At 45.9% G+C, this 12,834-nt stretch overlaps 1 protein-coding gene across 3 annotated transcripts in view; it reads right to left on the bottom strand.

The window, feature by feature from the left end:
* Nucleotides 1–12,834, bottom strand: part of ALK (ALK receptor tyrosine kinase) — a 564,868-nt gene that overhangs the window by 18,807 nt on the left and 533,227 nt on the right. For all 3 annotated transcript variants that reach the window (XM_083434390.1, XM_083434391.1, XM_083434392.1), the window contains 4 exons: nucleotides 11,349–11,535; nucleotides 5,008–5,098; nucleotides 4,248–4,312; nucleotides 2,291–2,420 (listed from right to left, as the gene is read on the bottom strand). In XM_083434390.1, coding sequence (XP_083290516.1) covers nucleotides 2,291–2,420; nucleotides 4,248–4,312; nucleotides 5,008–5,098; nucleotides 11,349–11,535 — 473 coding nt within the window. The remainder of the gene's footprint in view (nucleotides 1–2,290; nucleotides 2,421–4,247; nucleotides 4,313–5,007; nucleotides 5,099–11,348; nucleotides 11,536–12,834) is intronic.

Raw genomic sequence — 12,834 nt, 5'->3', positions numbered from 1 at the left:
GTGCTCAGGTCCAGTTTGGGAGCTTAGCAAAGCAGAATGCTGTACAGCATTCATCTGATCAGGCAGGCCTCTTCTTATATTCTTCAGTTCCTTTAAATCAGCTTTTATTTAAAACGGATTGTGTCTTTAAAAATAATAATAATAATAATTTCAGCTTCCCTAAAGTTGGGTGCTATGTGAGTTCATTACACCCTGGATCTGTTCTGACATGACAGTCACTATTTAGCAGTGGCTGCAATTTCTCTGCATGACAGGAGAAAAAGCAATTATACGAAGTTATCTTTTTCATGAAGTCGGCGCTGGTCAGTAATGGGAAGACTCTCTAGTGATTTGAAAAACATGTTTTAAAATGAAAGAACTACGTATGCTGATACCTGAGTGTCATTACCGGGGAACCCAGGGGAATGAGACTCACTGGGGTCAACACAGCAGACAGGCATTTCTGCACATACATTGCTTTCACAGCACTATTATTTCTGGTTAGAGTCAGTTTCTACTGAACAATAGCTTACAGTCCGCTATCAGCAGCTAGCAGGACACCAAGGAGAGGTTTTGCCGATTCGGAACACAGGAGAGCTGCCAAGTTTCTTCAGGCTAGCTGGAAGGTGAAGTACAGAATACCCCTATACAGTCATGCTCTCACCCTGTGTCACAGAACATGTTTCTCATATGCAGCTGACCTCAGCCTGCTAAGTGCTGAGCCTGCATAAACATGTTCTCAGTCACAACCACAGTGTATCTGTGCCATTGTCTGCATAACAGTATATTACCTAGCTAAGCAGAGATTTTTAACCTCAACCTGTCTTTTTGCTAATAAGCAGAGCGTCGCTTATCAGCTTCACATACCAGAAAGGTGAAGTGGCCTTCAAGAGACAAGAAGCTCCAAACTGACCGCTTCATGTAACAGACTACCAAAAATGCAACATTTTGCATGACACAGAAGAAGAGTGAATTTATAAACTATCTGATGCCATGGTACAGATAGTAGACAGAGCGTATTTTTTGTAAACCAATTAGAAGTGAACATGAGGAGTCCACAAGCTGTACACGCATGTCGCTGAAAGGGATCGTTCATGAGCTAACCATGTAAACAGAATGTTGTAAAAGTGTCTTGAATTTTGTATTCAGGGTCCAGAATTTGGAGAATTCCTCTGGATCATTTATTCTTAATGCATTCTGCAATAAACGTGAACTCTTTCCACGAAGCTGCTGTCTTTCTTTGGCCAAAGGGAACCGGCGTATTTCCAGACCACCTTTATAGGGTAACAATGCTATTAGCATCCTCAAACAAAGACTCAGACTCCTTGGTGCCCTTTTCAAACATTTCGTTCCTGTAACACCAGAAGAGTTTGGATTTGATATCCCGTTTCATCGCTACCAGAAGGAGTCTCAAAGCGGCTAACATTCTCCTTTCCCTTCCTCCCCCACAACACTCTGTGAGGTGAGTGGGGCTGAGAGACTTCAGAGAAGTGTGACTGGCCCAAGGTCACCCAGCAGCTGCATATGGAGGAGCGGAGATGCGAACCCGGTTCACCAGATTACGAGTCCACCGCTCTTAACCACTACACTACACCAGTTCCTTGTTCAATACTTCTAGCAAGATTTCTATTCTCAAAATTACGCAGCAGCACTTCAAAAAATGAATGCATAAATGTTATTTATTCATGATTGAGGTAGAGTGCTATATACCTTGAAAACTTGCAAATTTTGAAACAGTAGGAACAGTCTGATTTGTACCTTTCATCCAGTCCAGAACTGAGAAACCGGCAGAGTAACAACTGCAGCTTTATCATGCTGATATTTAGAATGGTGGTAGATTCTCTCTTAATGCAGACTCCCCTACGTTCAAGTGAAACAGAAGATCAAAGATCTCGCTAGGAGTGCCAGCTTGCCCCGTGACCGTGGGTGCCAGGAGCCATGGGTGCCATGCAGCATGCATGGCCCTGGCACCAAAATTTGTGGGTGCCTGGCGCCTTCATGGGGAATTTTGTGGGTGATCGGGCACCCAGGGGCCCAGGGAGTTGGCACCTATGGATCCTGGTGCAAGCTGGTTGCATGGTGAAGTGTTGCTCAGCTACCCCATCAGCACAAGACCTGCTTTGTGTTCATATATCTCCCCTAACAGCTCTAAAGTTCAAGAAAGGGTGGGAGAGGAAGAGCCACAACCCCTCCCACAAAGATTCTTTTAAAGGAAGCAGTTGAGATATGTGAAGAAAATTAAGCTACATTTAACCAAGGGAGACCTACTTGGAGACAAGGGCCCAGCATTAAGCAACTGTTTCCTTCTTACCGGCCTAGGCCGCGTCTCCCTCAGAAAAGATTTCAAGTCTCCTCCAGCCATGAGTTCCAGCAGAATAAAGCGTGGCAGAGCCTGCAAGCTCACCCCAATGCAGCGCACGATATTCTGATGGTTGAACTTGCTGAAAAGGAGATGAAGAAACAGCTTTTAAATCAAACGGTAAATACCTGCTGGGCAGATTTGAGATCTTGATAGCTTCAGTTATTGATCTAGCCACGGCATCCCCAAACTCGGCCCTCCAGATATTTTGGGACTACACCTCCCATCATCCCTAGCTAACAGGACCAGTGGTCAGGGATGATGGGAATTGTAGTCCCAAAACATCTGGAGGGCTGAGTTTGGGGATGCATTTGCTTTGGAAAATGTTATTCCTTTTGAAGTGGTGCCATTCTTGTAAAACAAGGTAAAAACATGATTGTGTAGACAAGCCTACCCAGATACTTAGAAAGCTGATGTGAATTTTAACCTCTTTTAATGCTGTAACTTTCTGAATGCTTTAAGGTATTGCTGTACTTTTTTTCTTGATTTTCTTCTTTTATCTTTTTGTAAACCACTTTGTTTGTTTGTTTGTTTACAGTCAAGCATGTATAATTTTTATGAACTAAATAAACATAGCGGCCAAAGAGACATTGTGGGAGAATCTTGTTTCTGCCATAAACTCACTGGCTAGGCAACCCAGTCAGATGGGTAGGTTACAAATAAAACAACTACAACAACAATTCCTAGGCAATGCCCTCTGTCTCTCAGCTTCAGTCCCACCTCAGGTAATTTGGGGATAATAATGCTGATCTACCGTATTTTTCGCCCCATAGGACGCACTTTTTCCCCTCCAAAAATGAAGGGGAAATGTGCGTGCGTCCTATGGGGCGAATGCAGGCTTTTGCTGAAGCCGGGAGAGCGAGAGGCATCGGTGCGCACTGACCCCTCTCGCTCTCCAGGCTTCAGGAAGCTATACGCCAGCCTTGCAAGCCCTGTGGGAGTTCCCATGGGCTCACAAGGCTTGCGGGCAGCAGCCTCCCGCCCGAAGCACGGGGAGCCCTCCGGAGGACTCCCCGTGCTTCGGGGGCGTGTCTGCAAGCCTTGCGTGCCCGATGGGAGGTCCCGCCGAGCGCGCGAGGCTTGGGGCGGCAGCCTCCCGCCCGAAGCACGGGGAGCCCTCCGAAGGACTCCCCGTGCTTCGGGGGCGTGTCCGCAAGCCTTGCGCGCCCGACGGGAGGTCCCGCCGAGCGCGCGAGGCTTGGGGCGGCAGCCTCCCGCCCGAAGCACGGGGAGCCCTCCGGAGGACTCCCCGTGCTTCGGGGGCGTGTCCGCAAGCCTTGCGCGCCCGACGGGAGGTCCCGCCGTGCGCGCGAGGCTTGGGGCGGCAGCCTCCCACCCGAAGCACGGGGAGCCCTCCGAAGGACTCCCCGTGCTTCGGGCGCGTGTCCGCAATTCTTGCGCGCCTGACGGGAGGTCCCGCCGAGCGCGCGAGGCTTGGGGCGGCAGCCTCCCGCCCGAAGCACGGGGAGCCCTCCGGAGGACTCCCCGTGCTTCGGGCGCGTGTCCGCAAGCCTTGCGCGCCCGACGGGAGGTCCCGCCGAGCGCGCGAGGCTTGGGGCGGCAGCCTCCCGCCCGAAGCACGGGAGCCCTCCAGAGGGCTCCCCTTGCTTCTGGCGGGTGTCCGCAAGGCTTGGGGCGGCAGCCGCAGCTGGGGGGGGGGGGGGAAAATAATTTTTTTTTATTCATTTCCCCCCCAAAAAAACGAGGTGCGTCCTATGGGCCGGTGCGCCCTATAGGACGAAAAATACGGTACCTTAAAAAGTTGTAAGAAATACAACAAGAAAAACCACTTTGAACACTCTTAAAGCATTATATTAATGTTATGTATTACTGAGATGATTTCCACCCCCCCCCCCGCTTTTAATTCTGCTGAGGTTGAAAGGCCATTGATCAACTTGAATTAACACACCTGATTATTAGAGCTTCCATGAGGAAATCCAGCTCGTCTTGCTCTGAACAAACCTCTGGCAAAGTCTAGACAAGAAAGAGGAAGCAAGAGGAGAAACATGAACAAACTGTCTTTCTCATGGACCTGCACGGACCTATTATAGACTCCATTCCTCTCACAAGGAAATTTTACAGTTGCTGCCTTTCTTATCGACAGAGGCACTCTATATTTAAGAGCTGTAAAACAGGCAGAAACCTGTTTTCCCATCACTCTGTCTCCAAGCAAGGAAAAAAACTCCAGTTGTCTGTTCTAGAAAACCTAGAAAGCACCAGAATGCAGAAGGGGAAGGGGCTGGAAGGCAATGGGAAATCATGCTATTGCTTAGAGCAGGCATGGCCAAATGCCCTCCAGATGTTTTGGAACTACAATTCCCATAATCCCTGACCACTGGTCCTGTTAGCTAGGGATGATGGAAGCTGTAGTCCCAAAACATCTGGAGGGCCAAGTTTGGCCATGCCTGGCTTAGAGGATCCTTTCTAACACCCAGAGATTCTTCAACTAACTGGAGTTTTTAAAGATGTGCCTGGGAATTAAGAATCTGCCATTGTGCTGAACTAAAAGTGATATTGATTTCTGAGGAGACATTCTAGATCCTTCAGTTTCCCCAACCTGCCATAATCAGGAGAAACCAAGATAGTGAACTCAGACATGCTGCTTTCATTTGATGAAATATGGCACCTAACCACCACCACGGACACTCGTCACTGTTTTTTCCACTTACTTTTACAGCCACTTGCAAGGGACTGGGGTCGCTGGGGATCCCAACCACCTGGCCTTCGTACACCTCCCCAAAGGCTCCATGGCCTAAACCCCTGGACAAATCAGAAAAGGGAAGGAGGATTAAAATACCACACATATCTCAATATGTCAATTTCATACAAAATGGAGAAAGGTTAGGCCTATGTAAATCCATTGAATGCACACTGTCAAATGATCATTTAGTGAAAATTCATTTAGGGAAAGAGAAAGAAGTTCTGCACCCCTGACGGTTTGTGTTGCTCATGCCTGCTTCCCGCTTTATGGCATGTTACAAACTGGTTACATGGAGTACTGTTAATGTAATGTTACCATTGGCACTAGTAGACACTCCACAGAGGAACTTGTCGTTAGCAACACCCTCAGCCTTGTTAAGTTGCACGGATGCTGATGAAATATTCAGAATTTGTATTTATGCATAAATTTGTGATGTTCCAACACCCCAGAACTAAATCGCATTGTATATGTTTTCACTGTGAATTAATCATTTTTGGCTCCTAGAAAAAGGAAAGGTTTTTTAAAAATAAAAAGAATAATCGCATAATGACACATTATACATTATGTTGACTTGCTGCTTCCAAACAACATCTCTGGCCATTAGCTACTATGGCAATAAATCACCTGTACTTGGCCAACCCCTTAGTTATGCAAAGGCCTCATTAGTGCAATTTACCCATAATACATTGCTGCTTAAAAACAAACAAATAAACCCCAAACCCCAACCATCTCTAACTATGGTATCTACTATGGCAGCTGATCACTTATACTTGACTTATGGGAAGGTCCATTCTCCCAACAAAAAAGGAATATGCTGGGCTGCCTTGACTAAGATTAAAATAGCCGTGGCTTGATCAGGATTCTTTCTGTAATGAAACTGTAATGTTGTGGGCAGGATTCCTGCATTGCAGGGAGTTGGACTGGATGACCCCTAGGGTGCCATTCAACTGACTCTAAATGTAAGCAAGATGAACCATGCCCCCCATCCCCACTAGTATAATACATTGTGCAGGGAGCAGAGAAGCAATATGGGCAAAATCCTACTCTGTAGTAGTACAGGACAAAGTGAGGGAAATTTGTAACAGCCCTGCTGGATCAGCCAAAGGCCTATGCTAATCTAAGGTCCTGTTCTCAAAGTGACCTATGGGAAGCCGGCAAGCAGGACTTGAGTGATCTCCTCACTTGTGACTCCCAACAATTGGCAATCAGAGGCATTCTTCCTCTGACAGTAGAGGTAGAAGACAAGTCATCAGCTTCCGACAACTATTCTCCCCAGTCTTCCTCCTCTTTTCCCTCTTACCACTCACTGTTGCCCCACCACCACTCCCTGGACTCTGAGCCTTCTTCCCTTGGCAATTCCCCAGCTGGTTTCTCCCACCATTCCTCTCCATCCAACCAGTCCATGACACTGGTTGGCTGCTTCTACTGCCCACGAGAATGAGATGAAAAGGGGATGTAGAGTTGGGTGCCACCTCACTCCGCATCTTCAGATGATCTCATTCAACAGCTTTGAGTAGATGTTGACAAGCATGGCGGACAAGATGGAATTATTCTAGGGGGCCCAATACCAGCCCTTTCTGGAACTGGCCATCCAGCTAAAAATTAAACCACTGCAGCATGGTGCTCCCAGTTCCCAAGCCACATAGTCCAATCAGAAGGGTTATATGGTTGATGGACTCATAAGGATAACATGGATGATGGTATTGAAGGATGCTGAATGGTCCAAAAGAATCAACAATATCACACCCCTCCATCTTTATTCTGGCATAAGTCATCTATTGGGGATATTAAGGTGGTTTGCAACTGCTGACTACAGACCATGGCCTTAGCTTGTTGGAAGTGTACAATGGGAGTAACAAATTCTGCATGGCACCCCAGACTCACAGCAGAGTAATTGTGTGCCAAAGCTAAGCATGATTACTGTAGATGTTGAACAATTTTTATAAAGTGGGTTCCGGGATTAATTATTTAAAAGAATACAGAAAACGAGCAAATAAATAAATCATGCACCCTGTTAAGATAGATTTTCTCCTGTGTGCTCATTACACAAGTTTTGTGTCACTGCTCATTCCAGCCTTTGATTAATAAAAATATAAAAACGTATGTGCAGCAGAGAAGCAGGCAAATCTCAGGAGGGCTTTGGGGGTCCAGAGGCAGAACACAGCCACTGGGGTTCATTGAGTTGAAGGCTCAGTGTGTTTGTATGTGGAGGTAGGTAGAGGAAGAAGAGGGGGAAAGGAGCTATCACCCAATGTTTCACATGCACAGAGAGTTGCAACTGATTGGGTATATTTGTGCAGAAAGGAAAATATTGAAAGTAGGCTTGAAACACCACAGGAAACAGCAAGAAAAATAAGCAATAAACACGAAGCACAGAACAATGCAGACAGTCTTCTCCTAGGGAAAAGACTGCATCAATAAAACAAATTTCATCTCAAAGAACATCGCCAATTACTATTCCAGAAATCAACATAAAAAAGTAACTAAGAGATGGATTTTATTTTATTTTGTTGCACCTTAAGGGGCCATTAGGAGGAGATGACAGATTTCTGACAAGTGTGATGGACTGACTGTCTTAGAAGGAGGGGCCTTGCAAAACCTGTCTAGCTGAGTTTTAAAAGCCAATACTGTACACAATAGTGGAGTCATCAAATTGCCAACAGACTTGCTTAGGACTTTTCCAGGAAACTAATTTAAAACTGTAGGTAGGTTTTGCACGGGATTTTCTTTCAATAGCAATCCTTTGTTGCTGGAATATTATGGTTTCCCAGGACCCAAACCATGATGAGTAAAGTAAGCCAACCCCCCTGCCAATTGCTCTTGCAACAGCTGGTTGCAAACCCATAATACACAGAACAACTGTCCGGGTGGGTGGTCTGATGGAAAGCAACGACGGGGAGTCTCATGTAGAAAAGCCGGGGAGAGGACAGCAGCCTTATAGAATCAGCTGGAACCATACGAGCCTCTTGCTTTGCCTAATCCTTATAGGACTGGTAGCAGCAATGCCTCCTGCAAGTCATCACCTGTGGTGGTGTCTCTGTAGAGACAAAAGTTCTCTTCTCCATGAAGCTTCTATGGCAGCACAGGCAATAAGAGTCAAGCAGACATGGCCTGGGAGATAGGTGGTTGCACCCCCCCTGAGTTTTTCTTTTTACCTCTGTTTTCTCATGGTTTAAAATGCACAATTCCAGCTGGGACTAACCTGGTAAGAGCTTGGCACTTGGATCCTGCTACATTATTAGACCTTTGGTGCCTGAGCAGCAGCAGCAGCATTACATCTAAGCCAACAATCGTTGCTATAAATTTTATTTTTTGGCTCTTTGATGGATATTGACTGGTTCTAGTAAATGTTAGATGGCCTGTATTCTGTTCAGTTGGTAGCTTTATTTCAAGAGTGCCACAGCATGTGCTGTGAGGAAGGCTGCCTCACGCTAGGGAATCTGAACCGACAATTTAGAGATTTGCCCCCCCAAACATGGGAACAAGATCCACTGCAAAGCTGTTTCCCCACCCCCACCCCCAATGTGCCCTCTGTGCAGATATAATAAATTAGGAGCTGCTTCTGCCTTGTGCTTTTCAGATGCTTAATTAAGGCTCCTAGCTAGTTCCTTGGCTTTTTGTAGTGCGCTATAATTTCTTACTACACTAGGATCACACAGCATGTCATGCTCTCCAGTGAACAGGCATCACCACCTCACAGCTTTACAAGCTGAAATGACATTGTCATGATAGCAGCTACCAATTACTCTTGACACAGGAAAGTCATTCTTACTGGCACAGGGCCACCATTTTTTAAAAAGCCAAATGTAAAGTGCAGCACTCAATACCCTCCCCATTACTTCCTTCTTTCGCTTCCCTGGGTTCTCTGTCATGCTCCAGATGGATTAAAACTTGGTGATTTCCTCACTGCCAGTGTAGGGCAAAGGCAATGTCAGAATGCAGTGCTCCCTGGGGCCCATCTGGTCCTAAGATTCCTTATTGCAGCCAGTGTGCTCTTGTTATTATGTTATTATTTTTATTTTATTTTATTTATTGAATTTATATACCACCCTATGCCAAGATATCTCAGGGCAGTTCACAGAACAAAATCAAAATATCAAACCACAATATATATATATATATATATATATAAAAATAAAAACAACAACCCAATAACACCCTCCTCGTCAAAGGGCTGGGTGCAGCACATGCCTCCAAATTCAGACTTTTTCATTGTTGCTCCTGTGGGTAGGGCTGGAAGCAGTGTGTGAAAATTTCAGGGAAGCAGACTTTGCCCAAACGTTAGGAGAAACGTCCAAACAGTAAGAGTTCTTTGACAGTGGAACAGAGTGCCTCGGGGGGTGGTGTGGGCTCCCCTATGATGTATCCTGAAAGGCCATTTATCAGAAATGCTACAGTGGCATCCTGCATTGCAGATGCTGCTCTGAGCAACGATGTCCAGTATCCCTTCCAACAGTAGAATTCAATGAATGTACAAGCCCTCTCTGGTCAACCTTTGGCATCTTCAGAACAAAGACACTCAGATATCAGAACTGGCAAAGATCATCCACTGCTAGCTCCGATGGCATGATGTTGGATGGACTAGCTCTCTGCCTAAGAAAGTACCATTGTGTGCCCACCTGAAGGGTAGATTTGCTTGCCTAGTGTAGCCTCACTAGGTGGGGCTTACTGGCACCTCTATTGGATGAAGGCAGGAGTAGCTTTCACAGGAAACAGACTGACCCCTCTTCAGTTTGGCATGCTCACCGAGCATGAAAAGTCTGGAGCTAAAACTCAGAACAGTGTGAACCTATTTCCTACAACAAACCATTAACTGAAAGCCAACCATGCAAACAGAGCTGGAGAGTGGGAAGAGATGTTGCAGGCCATGTAAGGAAGTAGCTACACCCAGCCTGCAGAGAGGAGGGAAAGGATTCTCTGTGTGTTTGTGTGTGTGTTTATATACAGAGAAAGAACAGCAGAGTGAAATCACAGAAGAAGAACATTGCTAAGCAAAGATGAAGGAGCACAAGGAGCCAAAGGAGAATGTGATTGCTTTGTTGAGGCAGGAGCAAAAAAATGGAAGTGACACCAGCCGATTTCCTGTAAAAGCTAGTCCTGCCTTCAGTCACTAGAGGCGCAAGTAAGCCCAACCCAGTGAATGCTACAGTGGCAAGTGAAATTTAGGCACCCCCATCCTCCTTGAGGTTGGAACACCATTTGAGCATTTTAATTAGTTAGACCCAATTAATTCACAGTTCAAACATATGTGTTGGACACATAAAGCTTCATTAAGGATTGTTATTTATAACTCAGAAGTGCAAGAGAGATAGTGTACCCATAGACTGCAATGACTCTCATGTAAAGCATAAAGTTCAGAAATCTTTCTTCCCCACCCTCCCTGGCCTCCCCCGCCACTTAAATTCTTCGGAATGTGTGTATTAAAATATTAACAACTTTTAATTCTAACTGCTTCATTGGCATGAATCAGCTGTTGTATTAAGTGTGAAATCTGACCATATTTGAGATCTTTTAGACCCCAACATATTTGATGGGCTTAATTTTTCTGCCTCTCTTTCAGTGAGGAATAGCCTTTTAGTGAAATCTTCAATTTGCATGTTTTTTTTTTTTTTTTTAATGTACACAGGTGTGTGAGCATATGAAGCAACAACTGAATGTGAGGGGGCACACAAAGTTTTTTTTTTGGGGGGAAATATACACCCTCCTTTCTATACCCTTGCAGGGTCAGCTATAACTCTAAATACACAGAGAAGGGTTAAAATTAACTTTCTCATACTGGAATTTACCGTAACTTGCTAATGCTTTCCCCCCAAATCGAGATCCATGTTAGACTGGCACTGCTATATCTGGGTTTTCTAGTGCCTGGCAGAGCAGATGCCTTTGCTGATGTCACTTTTATTGCCAGAGACCCAGTCACAAGCACTGGCAGAACCTCCAAAAGGTCACTGCGCCAGATGTCAGTGCTGTCTAAGAGAGCCTGGGCAAATTATAGCCAGTGCCTGAGGAATTACAGAGCTTTATATATGATAGCTCTTTGGATCATCCATAGGAAGCAGGTGCCGAACTTTTCTCCCTACCTGTCAGGCTGAACAACCTGAGGGGAGGGCAGAGATCCAGATTCCATCCATTCTCCACTATCTTTACACCCAGAAGACCATTGCCACAGCCAGCAGTGGTCTTGCATGCTTGTGAATAAAGATGAGTGTGTGGTACTGCCAAACGAAAGGAGAAGGCGCATGTGTGGATCTGCTCGTGCACATTTGCCGCAGAGCGCATCCAAGCATTAAAAAGTCAGAGAGGCTGGTTTACCTTATCAAAGAGATATTTTTCCGGGGCACCTCTTTGAGGTCACTAATGGATGTGGTCTTCCCTGCAAAGCAATAATTGGGGTTGTAGTCAGTCATAATGGTGGAGGTTCGCAGCTTGCTCAGTTTATACTCAGGGCTCTGTAACTCCATCTGCATAGCTTGAAGTTCCTGGTGTTTCCGACGGTACACTAGAAACAGAGCACAGTAAGTTAGGGGTGTGGGCTTTCATCTGAGTGCACCTTGAAAAGCAATTTGCACTAAGAGCTCTGGTTACTTCTACACTGCTCAGTATGAAGCTGGGGTTTCTTTTCAGCTTTGAGATTAAGATAGGCGGCGATGTAATACTTGTAGTTCATATGAGGCAGACAATCAAGTGCTGACGGGTGGTTAGGGCCCATGGAGGTCTGTGCTGTGCTGCTTAGGCAGACCACCACAGAGTGACTGCCAAGGCAAGGTGTATGGGAGGGGTGCTGTGCACACACCAACAGTCGGTGACTGGCCAAGTGTCAGTCAGGCTGGAATCCACTCTCCAGGCCGGCACGAGGCCAATTTGGTGTTGCGCTAGCCTGGGGAAACACATGCCGGATGTCCCATGTCCCATGTCAGATCACGGGGCATAGCAGGCACCATCCCACAAAGGCGCCCAACCTCAGAGATAAGTGTCACTGTTGAATGATATCACAGCTTGCCACAACTAGAGGCATCCATTCATGTGGTGCCCGCCCTGTGGAAGATTGGAACTGCCTCACTCCTTGGTGCACCATCATGGATGTTATTTGCAACCACATTTATTTTGGAATGCATGTGGTTCTTCTTCCTCATATCTCTCTCTATCTACACACACACACACACACACACACACACACACACACAGGCCCAGTGTCAGCACCCAACTTTCTCAGAGAGCTGCCAGGGCCACAGCAGGGCCCACACTAGTGCCAACCCTGGGTGCTGGGTCTGAGAGCCTCCCAGCATGTAAAACTTCCTCCAGTACTCCAGAGTGCATGATGGCCGATTTAGTTGTGAAAGATTTTAAATTTCAACCAGGAGCCCATGGATGTAGGTAGTGGCGCCTGCCCTGTGGAATGCCCTCCCATCAGATGTCAAGAAAATAAGCAACTATCTTACTTTTAAAAGACATCTGAAGGCAGCCCTGTTTAGGAAAGCTTTTAATGTTTAATGCTGTATTGTGTTTTTAATATTTGGTTGGGAGCCGTCCAGAGTGGCTGGGGAAACACAGCCAAATAGGTGGGGTATAAATAATAAATTATTATTATTATAGGTATCAAACAAAAGAAAAGAAAAGAAAAAGTAACCATCACAAATACTCTTACAATGCATTTCTTTTTATACCCCACAGGGCTAAAGCAGATGTGGCATTTGTCAGTCACTTTCCGCTTAATGTAAAGCTGTTGTTTGTTATACAAATGAGTGGTATGCGCTCTCCCCTGAGCTGGATCAAGAGCATGACATGGGAGGGGGGGCTT

This window comes from Podarcis tiliguerta, assembly GCF_965153285.1.
Source record: "Podarcis tiliguerta genome assembly, chromosome: 3".
NCBI lineage: Eukaryota > Metazoa > Chordata > Lepidosauria > Squamata > Lacertidae > Podarcis > Podarcis tiliguerta.
Note: the sequence above shows the minus strand (reverse complement) of the source record. Positions and strands in the feature narration are given on the sequence as shown.